General features: G+C 40.0%; 1 protein-coding gene across 3 annotated transcripts in view; it reads right to left on the reverse strand.

Annotated features, from left to right (window-relative positions):
- Nucleotides 1-19,102, reverse strand: part of SUGCT (succinyl-CoA:glutarate-CoA transferase) — an 880,365-nt gene that overhangs the window by 704,867 nt on the left and 156,396 nt on the right. For all 3 annotated transcript variants that reach the window (XM_075558176.1, XM_075558175.1, XM_075558177.1), the window contains exon 8: nt 12,240-12,383. In XM_075558176.1, coding sequence (XP_075414291.1) covers nt 12,240-12,383 — 144 coding nt within the window. The remainder of the gene's footprint in view (nt 1-12,239; nt 12,384-19,102) is intronic.

Consider the following 19,102-nt stretch of genomic DNA (forward strand, 5'->3'; position numbering starts at 1 on the left):
CTAATTAATAATTAAAGTTTACAATAAAGCATTCTAGGTACAAATCAGGGCCGGCACCAGTACAAAAATTTTTAAACTGTTCAAAAATTATTAAAAACTTCATGATGACAGCAATAGACCATTAATTAAGCAAAGGCTGAGACCCCAAAAGCCTACACGGGTCATACATCCACGAAGCCATCTCTACCTAGCCCCATAAATATCAAAAGTGTAGCCATTTCACCTACACTTAACCACAGTAATAAAATAGAGGGTGGCATAGAAATACTTTCAGGGCCTCGCCACACCTTATATTTCTGGTTTTCTGTTAAGAAACTAGATCATTCATTTGGAGAGAGTTCTTACCTTTTTCAAAACAATTCTGTATATGATTCAAAGCTACTGTTGGAAACTCATACATAATATTTCAACTTCAACTATAGTGAAATTTTTAATTTCTATATACCTCCTTAATTTTGCCTAACATAAAAAACTCGAAAGCAGCATTCCAAGTTTACTATTTTCCCATGTATGACATTTAAATCTGAAATTCCCAACAGAGGCTTCTATGTCTATAAGTAATTTTCCCACAGAAAATGGTCTTCACACAAAAACATATTTTCTTTTTCTATCATCTGAAAAATTTGCTATTCAGCATGAACTTCCACATATGGTACAGAATTTGGGTCAGATCCAGATTAAAAAGAGGTAAAATGTCACTTTGAAAATGAATTAACCCTGTTATTCCACCATTTTAAAATTTAGCAAAACATAATTAATAGCAATCTAAACCAATGTTTCTTAATCTCGAGTCCATAGACAGAATTCTAGCTAATGACTTAAATGGAAAATATTTTAACTTTAATTTCATCCATGTCTAACTAGTTTTTTAAATTTTCTTCAATTATGAAGAATGCAAACTAACCATAGTGATATTAGAAGTACCTATGATCCGATCACAATAAGAATATTATATATTTTTTCATGTAATACTATACTGGTTGCATATATTTTGAAATCATGTTTATGCTCAATAATATCTGAATTTTATAATAGTTATGGAGTACATGCTATATATCATTGATTAATTTATTAATAAAAATACCTGTATTATTATAGCACAAAGTTGACACTTTACATTTCAATAATTATCAGAAATTCAAAACTGGTTGCAGCAATATATAAACAGATAACTATCAGAAATTCAGGCAGAGGAGGATATGAAATAAGGAATACCATTGCTGATGTCAGATGGATAATATCCAAAGCAAAAAGAAATGTTTACTTGTGTTTTATTGACTATGTAAAGGCACTTGACTGTTCAGATCATAACAAACTATGGAAAACATTACAAAGGATAGAAATTCCAGAAAATTTAGCAGTGATAATGTGCAAACTGCACATAGACTATAAAACAGCCATTTGAACAAATCAAGAGGATATTGAATGGATTAAAATCAGGAAATGTGTGCATCAAGTTGTAGCCTTTCACTGTACTTATGTAATCTGTATGCTGACCAGATAATCAGAGGAAACAGAATGTGATGAAGAATGCATCATCAAGATTAGAGGAAGGATCCTTAACATATTACAGTATGCACATGTCACAACTTTGCTTGCGGTAAGAGCAAAAGGACTTAAGCACTTACTAATGAAGATCAAAGACTTCAGACTTCAGTATTGCTTACATATCAATGTACCGAAAACAAAAATTCTCACAACTGGGCCAGTAAACAACATCATGATAAACAATGCAAAGGTTACAGTTGTCGAGAATTTCATTTTACTTGGATCCCCAATGAATATTGATGGAAACAGCAGTCACGAAATCAAATGATGTATTGCTTTGGGGCAGTGGTTTTGAACCTTCCTAATGCCGCAACTCTTTGATACAGTTCTTCATGTTGTGGTGACCACAAGTGAAAAATTATTTTTGTTGCTACTTCATAACTATAATTTATCTACTGTTATGAATCTGGCAACCCCTGTGAAAGGGTCATTAAGCCCCTAAAGGGATCGTGACCCACAGATTGAGAACCACTGCTTTGGGCAAATCTGCTGAAAGGACCTTTTAAAAATGTAAAAGAGCAAAGATGCCACTTTGAGGACTAAAGTGCACCTGACTCAAGCCGTGTTGTTTTCAATTATCTCAAATGCATTGAATTAGGAAGATGGCATAAGAAATGGTGTGATTGAATTGTGCTGTTGAATTGTCATAAGAATGAACACATCTATCTTGGTGGGCATAAAGCTAGAATGCCCCTAAGTAGTAAGGGTGACAAGACTTCATCTCATGCATACTTTGTGCATGTTATCAGGAAGGTCCAGTCTCTGAAGAACAACATGCTTAGTCAAGTTGAAGGTCCATGAAAAGGAGGTAGAAGACAAGCTGGACTAACACAATTGCTGTAGCAGTGGATTCAAACATTACATTAACTGTGAGGCTCGTGTAGGACAGGGCATTGTTGGATTGGGCTGTTGCGTAGGGTTGCTATCATTCAGAACAAAATGGACAGCAAAGCAACCACCACCACCACCACAAAAACCTCTATTCTGAGAAGAGATTCACAGCCTTCTGAGTACAAAAAGGTCCATACAAAAACGATTAAGGGGGAGGGGGAACATAACAAATCAGAATGAAAAACATGGACAAGAGGTTACATGGGTAAAGAAGAAAGTAATGAGAGGACTGTTGGGGGGAAACAAAAGTGAGGGTGGCAGGGGAAGATCCTGGGAGGAATGCAAGAGTTGAAGGCAGCAGGGGTAAATGCTATTTAATACACAATCCTGCAATAGTTTTTATCTACAAGTAGATGCATGAAGAGACATTCACGCTGAATGGGTGTGGAAGTACACTCATGAATATCTATACAGGTTAAACAGAGACTATTTTACATATATGGATTTTTCTACATCCATAAATGTAAAGGAGCATACAGGGGAAGAGTTATGAAATTTTCTTAGACAAAGCCAAACACTGAATGAGTAGCTGGGCCTGGGGGCTGAGCCATAGATTCAGAGGACACTAAGGTCAATTGACATAAAATAGTCCTAAAAAAACAATGTTCTACATCAGCAGTTTTCAACCTGTGGATCATGACCCCTTTGGGGGTCAAACGACCCTTTCTTAGGGGTTGCCTAAGACCATATTTCCAATGGTCTTAAGAACTGAGACACCTGCTCCTCTATCGGTCTCCAGGCAGGTCGGCCAACATGCAGATAGCCCCACAGGCAGGGGCACCACACAGGAACTGCATTAAAGGGTTGCAGCATTAGGAAGGTTAAGAACCACTGTTCTGATGAACGTATGAAGCACATAGCGGCATGGGAAGAACTGGAGGAAATTATGCTCAGTGAAGTAAGTCAGGCACAAAAGGACAAGTACAACATGAGCCCACTGAGGTAAGCATTAAAAGAATGCAAAAATTGGCATAGGGAAAAAGCTAATGTATACAAACATTCTTGGGGTGAGGACCGTGTAGTATGGCAGGGACCAGATCAAATCCAGGGATGCAAATGGTAGACAACTGGGGAGGAGGTGGGGAAAGAGGAAAAAAAGGATGAAAATAAGGAAGAAAAGGGGAGCGGGGGCATGGGGCGTTAACCCACCCAAGGGGAGGGTATTGTTTATATCTCCACAGGGAAAGAGGGACCAGACTTCAACCCAGTGCCTCAAGGTGTGAATGAATGCAACATTCAGGCGTGGAGTAGGGAACCAGTGGAGAGGTCTGGGAGGCGGCCCCAGTACCAAATACTAAGTGGATGCCGGCCCTCCCCGCAGAAGAACTTATTTCAAAGGATGGCAGCATTTAATCTACAGCTCCGGGAGAGGGACATATCTGATCAGAGCACACAGGAACAGATGAAGGGAGAGTAGGAGAGAGTGGAGCACATCCTGGCCCACTAGGCCCTGAGGACAATGACCCTAATTAGAGCAGCCAGTCCACAGAGAGGACCACAGGGCCAGCCCCACTATAAGACATGACGTCCCGCACTGACCCTTGGCCCTGCAAGGGCCAGCACCAGAGACACAGTGTGGGAATTGCGGTAGACCTGATCCCACCACACCTAGGCAAAGCACTGGGGGAGTGCAGTGGAACAGCAAGGGAATGGAGCAGCAAGGTCCCCAGGAAATGCTGAAAGTGGACTTTGGGGCCAGGGTGAGGTACAGATGTGCTTTACACAATTGATGTATGTATGGATTGTGATAAGTGTTGTATGATCCCCTAATAAAATGTTTAAAAAAGAAAAAGAAGGACCACTGTTCTACATCCTACTTTGGTGAGTTCTGACTAGAGTTTGAAAAACTCATAAGTAGCCATCTAAGGTACAACTCTGGTCTCTCCCTTTTCAGGAAAAAAAAGAATGATGAAAATTGAAATACACATAGAATCAGTTAATCTAAGGGACCACACAAACTTAAGTCTGCATAATCCTGAGACCAAAAAGACATAAAGAAATGTCCTGCTACCACTACCAACTTCTCTGAAAAAAATTAACACTGTGGGTCCTAGGTAGAGAGTGGGGAAATGTGAGAAAAAGTCAAAATCATAAAAAAGACCGGGCATACTGGTCAGACAGAGACTGGTGGAACTGCCATGACTATGACTTTTAGTTCTTCTTCAGGTTTGGAAATGAAGTCAATCCCATAGCTTAGTTTTTAAATAACAGAACAATAGCACTTTTGACATACATACATCTTAGAATAATCAACCATTTTCAATCAAAAGGGCAGCATTTTCCCAAGGACTATGTTCAGAAGTGTTAGGCAAGAAAGAGAAAGGAAAACAGAAAACACAAGGATACATAGATATAAGTGAGGGTACACTTAGGAGATTGCCGTGAATGAAACAAAACAAAATGTGTATGGATTATTGAATGTAAAACTGATGATTTTCTTTGTAAACCTATGATGCTACCTCAAACCATGAGGAACAGAAATTTCATATGATTCATAAACCCCTCTACTGAGTATATATCCTAAAGGACGTTAAGAGGCTTAACACAAACAGATGTATACATGCTCATATTCATCTCAGCAATGATCACAAGAGCAATAAGATAGAAACCACCTAAATGCCCACCAGTAGAAGACTGGGCAATGAGATTTCAGAACATGCACAAATGGAATGCTATCATAGTTATAAAAACAATGATAAAAACACAAAGCAGCTCCTGGCATGGGTAGACCTGGAGAACATTATGCTGAGGGAAGTTAGAGCATCTCAAAAGACAAATAAAATATGAACATTGTTACAAGTAGTTAGGGAAACAGTATAAAGACTGTCATACCAACGGGAATAGACATTGGAGTTTGTGGGGAATAAAAGTCAATAGGTATTAAGTTGGGTGAAGTGGAAGATGGTAGTTCACGAGAGGAAAGAAATCAAGGCGCAGAGGTGGGGTAAACTAGAGGGGGCGTGATTAGTACTTTTAATTGTTGGATATAAAGTTGATAATCTAAAACATTAACTCTCATTTAATTTACAATTTTTAAAAGGTATACCATATACATTTGTGTATAAGCTGAGTTTTTAACACATTTTTATGCAGTTTTTGCAGTAAAATTATGTGTCTCAGCTGATATTCGGGTCAGCTTAATCTCGAGAATATATGAGATTTTAAGAAAGAGGGAGGACTTCCGGGAAGATGGCGACACAGTGACACCTATCAGAGGGACTCCATAGAATTCAGCCCAGGAGAGTTGCTTAGAGGGAAATTCAACACTGCTTGAACGCAGAAGGAGCATCATAAAGATAAGTAGTCAAAGAACCATGGGGTTTTGAGGGGCTGGGGGGCTTTGGGCTTACCTCAGGGCACTGGCTGAAGCTTGACCTTGGCCCCACCACTGTCTCTGCAAGAGCTGGGACCATTTGAAGCCCATAGGGGGGCTTGATCTCAACACAGCCACAGTTTGCCAAGACCCACCTTGGGGCAGAGACTGGACTCTTGCAGCTCCACAGGCAGGGATCAGGGTTCAGTTACATTGTTACTTTTATTTCCATCTCTTCTCTCTATCTGCCCATAGTTTTGGAGGGCTGCACAGAGGCTTTTTCTCAACACAGCCACAGCTTGCCACTGCAACCTCCTTGGGGCAGGAATTAAACCACTGCAGTTCCATGGGCGAGGACCAGGACGCAACTACATTGTTGCTTTTGGTTCTCTCTCTTCATTATATCCCCACACAATTCTCAGAACTCGAGAATCAACTGGAGGAAGCAGAGAACCGAATCAGTGACTTGGAGGACAGCCAAGCAGACTTTAACAAACTCTAACATAAATCTAATAAGATCATCAGAGAAGCTGAAGAAAACTTAAGAGCTATATCTGATGCTATGAAGTGGAACAACATTAGAATTATTGGTTTACTGGAGGAAGACACAACAAAGAAGTCATCTGCAACAATAGTGAGAGAATTCTTGGAGGAAAGCTTCCCCAGCTTAATGAATGAAAACCAGGCAACCATTCAGGAGACAGAAAGAACACCAACTAGATTGAATCCCAAGAAGAAGTCACCAAGGCACATAATAGTCAAACTATCCAACTTTGAGGAAAAGGAGAAAATCAGGAGAGCAGCTATGGGGAAAAGCAATCACATATAAAGTTTCCCACATAAGAATATGCTCACCCAAACACTCCAAAAGATGAAAAAAGAAATCACAGCCTCAATAATTATAATGAGTGACTTCAATACACCATTCTCTGAGAAAGAGAGATAACAGGAAAATAAACTCAACAAGGAACCTAGAGACCTAAACACTAAAATTAGACAATTTAACCTGATAGATATTAACAGAGGTTTTTGTCCAAATACAAAATAAATAAATTCACATTCTTCTCAAGTCCACATGGCACATATTCGGAGATAGACCACATGCTGGGGCATAAGGAGAATCTACATAAATTTAAGCACATTGATATCATACAAAGCTCTCTCTCTGACCACTGTGTCATAAGACTGGAAATCAACAAAAGGAAGATGAAGAAAACAAGAGCAAACAATTGGAGGACCAATAACTCTCTACTGCAAAAGAATTGCGCACTGGAACAGATCAGAGATGAAATTAGGAAATTTCTAGAAACCAATGAGAATGAGCACACGACGTAACAAAACTTATAGGACACAGCAAAGGCAGTTGTCAGAGAGAGTTTCATAGCAATACATGCACACCTGAGAAGAAATCGAGACTCATGATTGATATGACGGCACAAAATTTACAACTAGAGCAGAGTCAGCAGGACAATCCTACTAATTTCAAAAGATAAATAATAAAATCAGGACTCAAATTCAAGAGAAGGAAAATAAGAAAACGATGGAAATAATTAATGCTGCCAAAAGTTGATTCTCAGAAAGGATAAACAGAATCGACAGACAGCTGGCAAACTTAACCAAAGAAAGGTGGGAAAAAATTCAATAACAAGAATAAAGGATGAAAGAGGGGACATTATAACAGACCCTGATGAAGCCAAAAGAATAATTACACAGTACTATGAAGAATTTTACTCCAATGATTTCAACAACTTTGAAGACATGGACAAATTTTTCAAAAAACAATCCCTCCCTAGACTATCCTCGATGGATATCAAGAATCTCAACAGACCCGTAGCAACAGAAGAAATAGACAACGTTATCAAAGGATTACCAACAAAAAAATTTCCTGGACCAGATGGCTTCACTGGAGAATTCTAACAAGCATTTAAGGAAGAACTAACACCAATCCTACACAAACTCTTCCAGAACATAGCAAAAGAAGTCAAATTCCCGAACTCCTTCTATGAAGCTAGTATAACTCTGATACCAAAATTGGGAATCCCCCAAGAATCTAGAATTACAGATCAATATCCCTAATGAACATCAATGCAAAAATCCTTAACAAACTACTACCCAACTGAATACAAAAGTATATAAAACAAATAATTCACCATGACCAAATAGGATTCACACCAGGGATGCAGGGATGGTTCAATATATGAAAGACTATTAGTATCATTTGCCACAGTGACATGAAAAAGTATAAGAACCACATGATAATATCAATAGATGCAGAAAAAGCATTCGACAACACCAAACACTAATTCCTGTTTATGACACTTGAAAAGATAGGAATTGAAAGAAAATTCCTAAAGAAAATACAAGCTGTACATGAAAAGCCAACGTAGTAGTCAATGGAAAAAAGACTAACACAATCCCACTGAAAAAGGGGACCAGACAAATATGCCTCCTTGTCCACACTCTTATTTAAGATCATGCTGCAGGCTTCAGATAACAGCATAAGGCAAAGAAGAGACATCAAAGGTATTCATCTGGAGAAGGAAGAGATGAAACTATCGTTCAAAGGGAGTACTGGAAGCAATAGAGGTTTTGGCAAAGTGGCAGGATACAAGATCAACAAACAGAAGTCCATCATACTTTTATACACATTGGATAAAGCCATAGAAGAGGAGATCAAAAAGGTGATACCATTCACAATAACCAAACACAAATTGAAATGTCTAGGGATATAACTGACTAAAAGAATAAAAGATCTATATAGGGAAAACTATAGAACACTATTACAAGAAACCAAGAATGAACGCAACAAATGGAAGACTATCCCATGCTCGTGGATTGGAAGAATCAACACAGTCAAGATGTCAGTTCTGCCAAAGGCACTATATAAATTTAATGCAATCCCAATACAAATAACCTCATCTCTCTTCAAGGAAATGAAAAAACTGATTACCAACTTCATATGGAGAGGGAGGAAGACCAGAATTAGAAGAGAATTCCTCAAGAAGAAGAACACAGTGGGAGGGCTTGCTTTACCTGACTTTAGCACATACTATACAGCCACAACTGTCAAAACTGCAAGGTATTGGTACAAGAACAGATACTCAGACCAATGGAAAAGAACTGAAAACCCAGAAATAAAATCATCAGCAAAACACACAACTGATCTTTGATAAGGGCCCAAAAAATATCTAATGGGAAGCAGATGCCCTCTTTAACAAGTGGTGCTGGAAACAATGCATATTTACCTGCAGAAAAATTAAGCAAAACCCTTATCTAACTCCATGCACAAGAGATAACTCATGGTGGATCACAGACCTTGAAGTTAAACCCCAAATTATTGGGGTCATCAATGAGGGAATTGAGACCAACTTGAGAACTTTGGCACAAGGAATATATAGGCTATCAGAAATAGGGAAGGACACAAACACAGAGGAGGCACAAATTGATAAATGGGGTATATTGAAGATAAAACACCTGTGTACATCAAAAGAATTCACCAAGAGAGTAATAAGAAAGCTCACACACTGGGAAAACATCTTTAGCATGGCAGATCACACAAAGGTCTTATTACTAAAATCTACTATACTCTGCTAGCTTCCAAAAAGTAAAAAACTAATTGCCCACTGAGAAGGTGGGCAAAGAACCTGAACAGAAGTTTCACAGGGTAAGAAATCCGAGTATCTAACAAACATATGAGAAAATTTTCCCGATCTTTAGCCACAAGAGAAATGCAAATTAAAACAACAATGAGGTACAACCTAACACCGTCAAAGATAACCCAAATGAAAAAATGAGAAATCTGTGCTCCAATATTCATTGCAGCAAAGTTCACAATTGCAAGAGTTGGGGAAAAAACTACATTTCTATCAACTGGTGATTGGATTAAAAAGCTGTGGTACATACATACAATGGAGTACTACACATTGCTAAAAAGCAGTGATGAACGTATGAAGCACATCACTGCATGAGAAGAACACAAGTAAATCATGCTAAGTGAAGTAAGCCAAGCACAAAAGGAAAAGTACAACATGAGTCTGCTGAGATAAGCTTTAAAAGAAAAATGCAAAAGGAACATAGGGAAAAAGCTACTGTATACAAATATTCCTGGGGTGAGGACCAGGAAATATACCAGGAATCAGACCAAATACAGGGATACATATGGTAGACAACTAAAAATTAGGTGGGGAAAGGAAAAATTAATAATAATAAAGAAATGGGCAGCGGGGGCACAGGGCACTAACCCACCCAAGGGGAGAGTATTGTTTATATCTCCACAAGGAAAGAGGGAGCAAACTTAAACCCAGTGCTCCAAGATGCAAATGCAACATGCCAGCGTGGAGTAGAGAACCAGTGGAGAGGTCTGAGGGGCCAGCCCCAATCTCAACTACTAAGTGGACACCTGCCCATCCCCATAGAAGAATTTATTTCAAAGGACAGTATTGAATCTGCAGCTCCAGGCGAGGGACATATCTGAGCAGAGCATACGGGAGCAGATGAAGGTGGGGGAGGAGAAAGTGGAGCACATCCTGACCCACCAGGCCTTGAGGACGATGTTCCCAATTACAGCAGCCAGTCGACAGAGAGGACCACATGGCCGGCCCCACTAGGAGACAGGATGTCCCTCATTGACTCATAGCTCTATAGGGGACAAGACTGGAGACACAGTGTGGGAATTTCACCCAATCTGATCCCGTCACACTGAGGCAAACCACTAAGGGGGTGCAACAGAACAGCAAGAGAACAGAGCGGCGAGTTCCCCAGGGAATAATGAAGGTGGACTTTGGGGCCAGGGTCTGGTGCCTCAACAGACTGGACTGGAAAGCACTCCTAAAGGCCAACAAAGAGTCTACAAACTAACTACAAGCTTTTCTTTCTTGTTGTGTTTGATTTGGTTTTTTGTCATTGGTTTATTGTTGTTTTGCTGTATATTGTTGCTTGGTTTTGCTCTGTCTTGTTTTTGTGCATGTTATTATCTCCGCAGGTCTATCTAAATAAGATAGGCTGGATGAACAAGCTGGAGGAAAAACAACAGGACCGACAGTTCCAGGGGGATATGGGGATAGGGGGAGGTTGGGGGGTAAGGAAGTGGTGTTAATAAACCAAGGGACAAGGGAACAACAAGTGATCCAAAACGGTGGTGGGGAAGGTGTGAAGGCCTGGTAGGGCATGATCAAGGGTAATGTAATCAAGAGAAATTGCTGAAACCCTAGTGGGGACTGAGTATGATAGTGGGACAGGAGGAAAGTCAAAGGAAATATAGGAAAGAGCTGGGAGGCAAAGGCCATTTATAGAGGTCTTGATAAAGAAATGTACATATGCAAGTATATTTATATATGAGGATGGGGAAATAGATCTATGTGCATATATTTAGAGGTTTAGTATTAAGGTAGCAGAAGGACATTGGGCCTCTCCACTCAAGTACTCCCTCAATGCAAGAATACTTTCTTCTATTAAATTGGAAATTCTATGATGCTCACCCTCCGACACAACCGCTGAAGGCAAAGCAGGTGAATAAGCAAATGTGGTGAACAAAGCTGATGGTGCCCGGCTATCAAAAGATATAGTGTCTGGGGTCTTAAAGGGTTGAAGATAAACAAGCGGCAATCTAGCTGAGAAGCAACAAAGCCCACATGGAAGAAAGCACACCAGCCTATGAGATCAAAGGTGTCGAAGGGATCAGGTTTTAGGAATCATGAGAACAAAAAATCCTATCATAGTGAATGAGGGGGGAGTGCGGAGTGGAGACCCAAAGCCCATTTGTAGGCCACTGGGCATCCCCTTGGGAGGAGACGAGCCTCTACAATGTGCGATGTAGTAACGATGAAACAACTTTCCTCTAGTTCCTAAATGCTTCTTCCCCACCCCACTATCATTATCCCAATTCTATCTTACAAATCTGGCTAGAGCAGAGGATGTACACTGGTACAGACAGGAACTGGAAACACAGGAACTCCCAGGTGGATGATCCCTTCAGGACCAGTGGTTTGAATGGCGATACTGGGAGGGTAGGTTGGAAAAGGGGAACCGATTACAAGGATCTACATATGACTTCCTCCCTGGGGGATGCACAACAGAAAAGTGGGTGAAGGGAGACGTTGGACAGGGAAAGATATGACAAAATAATAATTTATAAATTATCAAGGGTTCATGAGGGAGGGGGGAGTAAGGGGTAAAAATGAGGAGCTGATGCCAGGGGCTTAAATGGAGAGCAAATGTTTTGAAAATGATGGGGGCAATGACTGTACAAAAGTGCTTTACACAATTGATGTATGTATGGATTGTGATAAGATTTATATGAGCCCCTAATAAAACTTTCTTTAAAAAGAAAGAAATATTTGAAATCATAGCCTGTTTTTTTGTTCTCATGTCTTCTGGTTTATTGGTCTCTTCTTTGTTTTTGATGTGTGATCATAAAATTTGTCCTAAAAAATTATAACCCATACATGTGTTCTTATGCCACAGTCTAAGGTGGTATTTGAACTCATACCTGAGACGACAGCAAGTTGCAGTCAATGAATAGCCCTTTTCCAGTTTTGTGTCTCTGTATCAGTCCAGCCAGGATGGCTCCATATGCATACAGGCCAGTGGCTAGATCAGTCATAGCCACTCCTGGGCGAACTGGGTCTCCATCCTGATGTAAGAATTCGGAGGAAAACAAAGAAGGAAAATTGAATATATATATCTATATGATTTATCAAATATAACAAGGTTACACAAAAAACAAAATTGCCTCTAAAGTGCACTCTCATAAATACACACATACATGTACATATATACATACAAGAAACAGAACAAATTGCCATTGTATATATCTGTTGGTGGTAGAACTATATTTATATTTACTTTTTTCCTCACTGTATCCCTACCAGCCAAACTAAATCAAACCAAACAGAAAAATTTTTAAAACACATCATAAATTGCATCTAAAAATATTTTACATTATTTATTCTAAAAACAACAATAAATTAAATTTGAATGAGTTATTCTATTGGAGAAGGGGCTACAACAGCATGTTTCTGTTGAGTGGGAAGCTCTCCTGGAAAACAAAGATAACAAGAGATGTGGTCTAATCTCCTTATAAACACATTAAGAGCTGGCAAATAAATTACAGATAATCACTAGGAGAAGGGCACTTATCCCTAGGATACTTTTAGTAGGATGTTCCTGGCTTAGGATTGTTATGAAAAATGAACCTAAAAGCTATAGACATTTGGGGAATGAGACATTCTGAGGATATGAGTTTTTCTGCGTATAAAGGAAGACGTTTCACAGCCTATAATCCTTCTTCTATGTGAGATAACCCGTGCACTTCCTGGGGTACCTTATGTATTGCTCTGACTCTGCAAGTTCTTCCCTAACAGTGGAAGAAAGGGCCCCTGAATGTTCAAGATCCCTCTCTGCTGCTCCTGTGCCTTCTGATAGCTTGTATCCTTGAAATTATTAGTAAGGCTTGATGCTGATTAACATCTCCAACTCATATCAGTCCAATTGGATAATCTAATTTGATAATCTGATAGTCCAATTTTACAACAGTTCTTGGCACCCTATAAATACTCTGTAAAAGTTAGCTGCCCCAGTTATAATCCTCATTACCATCACTACTTTTCATTATCTTGAATTCTTCTAAGATTTCATAGCACAAAATATCTTTAAAAAAACAACAAAACATAGTTAACATTTTATCAGGTTGGCACATTCATTCATTCATTTCCTTTACTCAGTCTATTCAATCATTCTCAAGAGCTAATTATTCCTTTCCTTAGGTCTTACCCAAGCCATGTTAATTACCTTAAAAGAGTGATAAATAATTGATAAGTGACAAAAATGAGAAACTTCTGACAGCCTTTTGTGGGAAGAGGTCAGACGCTTACAGACATCCTCCACAGGGCAGTTAGTCACCAGACTGCAGGGTAGGCCTCTAGGGCAATTAGTGACCAGAATACAGGGTAGGCCTTTAGGGCAGTTAGTCAACCAGACTATATGGCAGGCCTCACTCCCTGCTGCTGGGGACAATAAACTATTCCTCCTTGAGGCCTGTGACCAAGCATTCCCACCCTACCAATAACGATCTCTACCAGCTGAGTCAGGGAACAGGCCAACTGACTCTGTGACATCCAAAGTTAAGTTATCCGCCCATCTTATCACATATATTGCATGTATGTCCCTGGAACACCCCTCTCATTACTGTATTACCTATAGCACAACCCCTCCCTGTGATGTATGCACTCACCTATAATTAGGGGGCTTGCATGTCCCTGGAGAATATAAAAAGCCTGGGCTAACATTAAAGACACTCTCTCCCTCCACGTGGACCATCTAGCGGGACAGAGGTGAGCATGCTACCATGAAACATGTCTGACTCCATGTATTTCAATACTTCTCTTATATCTCTCATGCTCTCTATAACTTTACTATGATCTTTACTTATTACCACTGTACAATTGCGCCTACCATACCCATAATGATGTGTTAGGGACTGGCTTCCCCTGACAGCCTTTTTTAAAATTAGTAAATCATTTTATTGGGGGCTCTTACAGCTCTTGTAACAATCCATATATCAGTTACATCAAACACATTTGTACATATGTTGCCATCAGCATTTTCAAAACATTTTCTTTCTGCTTGAGTCCTTGGTATCAGCTCCTCTTTTTCCCACTCTCCCCCACCTTCCTACCCTCATGGACCCCTGATAAATTATAGATTTTTTTCATATCTTATGCCGTCTATCATCTCCCTTTACCCACATTTCTGTTGTCCATCCCTCTGGGGTGGTGGTTATATGTCCATCATTATAGTCAGTTCCCCATTTCTACCCCCATCGTCCCCCTACATTTATGGTAATGGTACTCCCATTACTGTTCTGGAGGGGTTTATCTGTCCTGGATTCTGTGTGTCGAGGACTATTATCTTTACCAGTGTACATGCTCTGATCTAGTCTGATTGTAAGGTAGAACTGGGGTCATGATAGTGGGGGAGAGGAAGCATTAAAGAACTAGAGGAATGTTGTGTGTTCTGTCGGTGCTATGCTACACCCTGGCTGTCTGGTTCTTCCCTTGTGACCCCTCTGTGAGGGAATGTCCAATTGTCTACAGACTAACTTTTATCATTGGGAAAACATTTAATATTGTGGCTTCAGTCACTCTAAAATTAATTTTTTATTGGGAATGAGAATTATTGAAAGCATTCAAAGTCAGAGACAAATTCAAATTTAAGTTTGCAGACATCTGTTCACTATCATAAAATGAATATGATTGGATTATATCCCCTATATCTTACCCCACTTTACAAGCACTGATACAAACACATTGCCAATACAAGCATGGAAGGTAGCCCCCTAAGGAGGTGGGCAAAAGAACTGAAAAGAACTTTCACTAGGGAGGAGACCCATATGGTCAATAAGCATATGAGAAAGTGTTCCCGGTCATTAGCCATAAGAGAAATGTAAATTAAAACAACCATGAGACCACCTAACACCCCCGAGGTTAGCCCAAATCAGTAAATCAGAGAGCGGGAAGGGTTGAAGTAGAATGAAGTAGGAATCCTCCTCCCCTGCTGGTTGTCATGTAGTTTTGTATAGCCAGTGTAGAAAGCAATCTGGAAATACTTAAAGAAAATGGAAATTGATCTACCCAGTCATCCCTCTACTGGGCATATACTCAGAGGAGGTAACAAATAAAACACAGCCAGTCATCTGCGCTCCAAGTTTATTGCAGCACAGTTCACAATCGCAAAGACTTGTTTCCATCGATAGATGAGTGGATTAGTAAATGCTGGCACATACACGCAATGGAGTACTATGCAGCACTGAAAAGCACAGCCAATCACATGAAACACGTCATTTCATGGGAAGAGTTGGAAGGAATCATGTTAAGCGAGGTTAGCCAATCTCAAAAGGACAGGCATAACATGAGTTCCATGAGGTAAGTGCAATAGGCGCGGCAGGAATAAAAGAATAGACACTTATCTCACAATAAATGGGTGGAAGCATAGGTAGTCAGGGGGAGGGCAAACCACACGCAGGGAGGTACATGTGAGTTCAACATAAAGAAGGGAAAAGGGAAGGAGGATGGAGAATCAGAGTGGGGAGAAACTGAGTTGATGACATGGGAGGAACAGGACACTAATCCACCTGGGGGGGGGGAGTATTGTTTGTGTCCCCAGAACTGGAATGTGCATACAGACCCCATACAGACCCCACCATGACACACCAAATGAGGAAGGCAATGTAACGCACAGAGAATCCATAAAAAGTGTAGAATATATGCCCGTCCCCAACCAGAATCAGCCTGACCCCCACCATGGAGGATTGTGCCTCAGAGAATGACAACAGACGCTCTGGGGAGGGAAAGGAACCAACCTACCATGCCCAGACAGAAGCAAATGAAGTAGAGGGAAAGGAGTGGAGCACACCCTGGACCACCAAGCTCAGAAGACAACAGCCCCACTCAGAGCAGTCAATGCACAGAGAGGACCAGATGGCCAGCACCACTACGAGATGCAGCATCCTGCACTGACCCATATCCCTACATGGGACAGCACTGGAGACACAGTGTGGGATGTGTGACCAAGCTGACCCCACTGCACTGATGGAAAGCACTAAAGGTGTGCAATAGAACAGCAAGGGGAGCAGAACAAGGAAGTCTCAAGGGAGTATCAAAAGTAGACTTTGGGGCCAGGGTGTGGCATCCCATCAGACTGGACCAGAAAACACTCCTAAAGGTCAACAAACAGACCTTGAACAATTTTCAGGCTTTTCTTTCTTTTATTTTTCCTTTTTTTCCTTCTTTTAGATTTTGTATGTCATAGCCTTTTTTGTTTGTTTGTTGTTGTTGTTGCTGCTCTCATCGTTGTCACCTTTTTATGTGTCACTTTGGTGCTGTCAAGAGATTTTATGTGCTTATATTATCCCTGCAGGTCTATCTAGGTAAGATAGGCTAGATAAACAATTTGGAGAAGAAAACAAGGGATCGATGGTTCTGGGGGGATGGGAGAGGGGGGAGTGGGGGAAGGGAAGTGGTGTAACCAACCCAGGGACAAGGGAACAAGGAGTGATTCAAAACCAGTGGCAAGGAGGGGGTGGGAGGACTGGTAGGGATTGATCAAGGGCAATGTAACCAAGATGAAATACTGAAAACAAAATGAGGGCTGAGCATGGTAGTGGGACAAGAGGAACGCAAAAGGAAATAGAGGAATGAAGTAGGAGGCAAAAGGCATTAATATATAGAGACCTAAATACAGACATGTACATATATAAATATATTTATATATGATGATGAGGAAAGAGGTCTATGTGCATATATGTACAGGTTTAGTAGCAGGGTAGCAGATGGACATTGGGCCTCCACTCACGTACTCCATCAATACAAGAACACTTAGCTCAACTAAACAGACATTCCATGATACCCACTTTCCCTACACGATCGCTGAAGACAAATGTGTACATAAGCAAATGTGGTGAAGAAAGCTGATAGTGCCCTGCTATCAAAAGATGTAGAGTCTGGGGTCTTCAAAGTTTGAAGGTAAACAAGCCATCTAGCTGAAAAGCAACAAAGCCCACATGGAAGAAGCACAACAGCATGTGTGATCACAAAGTGTTGAAGCGATCAGGTAGCAGGTACCAAAGAAAAAATATCATCATTGTGTGCTCACCTTCCCCATACAAATGCTGAAGACAAATGTGTGCATAAGTACAAGTGGAGAAGAAGTCTGATAGTGCCCAGCTATTGAGAGATAGAGTGTCTGGGGTCTTAAAGGCTTGAAGGTAAACAAGCGGCCATCTAGCTCAGAAGCAACAAACTCCACATGGAAGAAGCACACCAGCCTGTGTGATCATGAGGGGTGAAAGGGACCAGGTATCAAGCACCAAAGAACAAAAAATCATATCATCGTGAATGAGGGGAAGTGCGGGATAGGGACCCCATGCCCATCTGTAGGCAACTGGACATCCCTTGCAGACATGTAGTGAGGAGGAGACAAGTCAGTCAGGGTGCAGTGTAGCAGCAATGAAACATACAGCTTTTCTCTAATTCTTAAATGCTTCCTCCACACCCCACCCCACCCCCATTATCATGATCCCAATTCTACCTTACAAACCTGGTTAGACCAGAGGATGTACACTGGTGCAGATAGGAACTGGAAACACAGGGAATCCAGGACAGATGATCCCCTCAGGGCCAGTGGTGAGAGTGGTAATACCAGAGGGTGGAGGGAAGGTGGGGTAGAAAGTGGGAACCAATTACAAGGATCTACATATAACCTCCTCCCTGGGGGATGGATAACAGTAAAGTGGGTGAAGGGAAACATCTGGCAGTGTAAGACATGATAAAATAATAATAATTTATAAATTATCAAGGGTTCATGAGGGAGGGGGGAGCGGGGAAGGAGAAGGAAAAAATGAAAAATGAGGAGCTTTCAAGGGCCCAAGTGGAAAGCAAATATTTTCAGAATGATGAGGGCAATGAATGTAAAAATGTGCTTTACATAATTGATGTATGTATGGATTGTGATAAGAGTTGTATGAGCCCCCAATAAAATGATTTAAAATAATAAAAAAAATTAAAGCATGGAAACATATAGCATGCAAACAATGACCACAAGAAAGCTGTAGTAGTAGTATTAATATCATAAAAATAGATTTTCTTAATGTTACAAGATATAAAATGATGTTAAGGATGTTATAGCTATAGACTAATATAAATGTAAAGAATCAAGCCATCAGAAGCAATTGTAAACATATATGCGGTGGGGGGGGAGAGTGTTCCCAAAGACATGAAATAAACAAACACCTACCAAATTGAGAGGATATACAAACAACTCAGCAATAAAATTCAAAATGAAATTGTCAATAAGGAATACTAAAGCCACATAAATCAATACTGAAATAAAGGACTTGAAAAACATTATAAACCAATACACCTAATAGAATCTATAGAACACTACATCCAATAAAATATATACAATTTTTCTAAACTGTACATAAAATATTATCCAAGCTAGAACACTCACTAGGTAATAAATCAAGAGTCGATAAATTTGAAAGATTGGAATAATTCAAAATATGTTCTCTGATCATGATGGAGTGACATTTCAAATTAATAACAGAAAGGAACTTAAGATGTCCAAACATAAAAGGACATTAAACAACATATTCCTATATACCCAATGGGTAAAAGAAGAAATCAAAAGAAAAACAGAAAACACTTTCAGATAAATGAAAATGAAGCACAACATATCAAAATGTAGATCAAAGGATATAGTGAAAGGATTGCTATGAAGTAAATTCAAAGCTATAAGGACAAGTTTTTTTAAAAGAATATATCAGCAAACTTCCCACTTAAAGATAATAGAAAA

The sequence above is a fragment of the Tenrec ecaudatus genome, chromosome 9, assembly GCF_050624435.1.
Source record: "Tenrec ecaudatus isolate mTenEca1 chromosome 9, mTenEca1.hap1, whole genome shotgun sequence".
Taxonomy (NCBI): domain Eukaryota; kingdom Metazoa; phylum Chordata; class Mammalia; order Afrosoricida; family Tenrecidae; genus Tenrec; species Tenrec ecaudatus.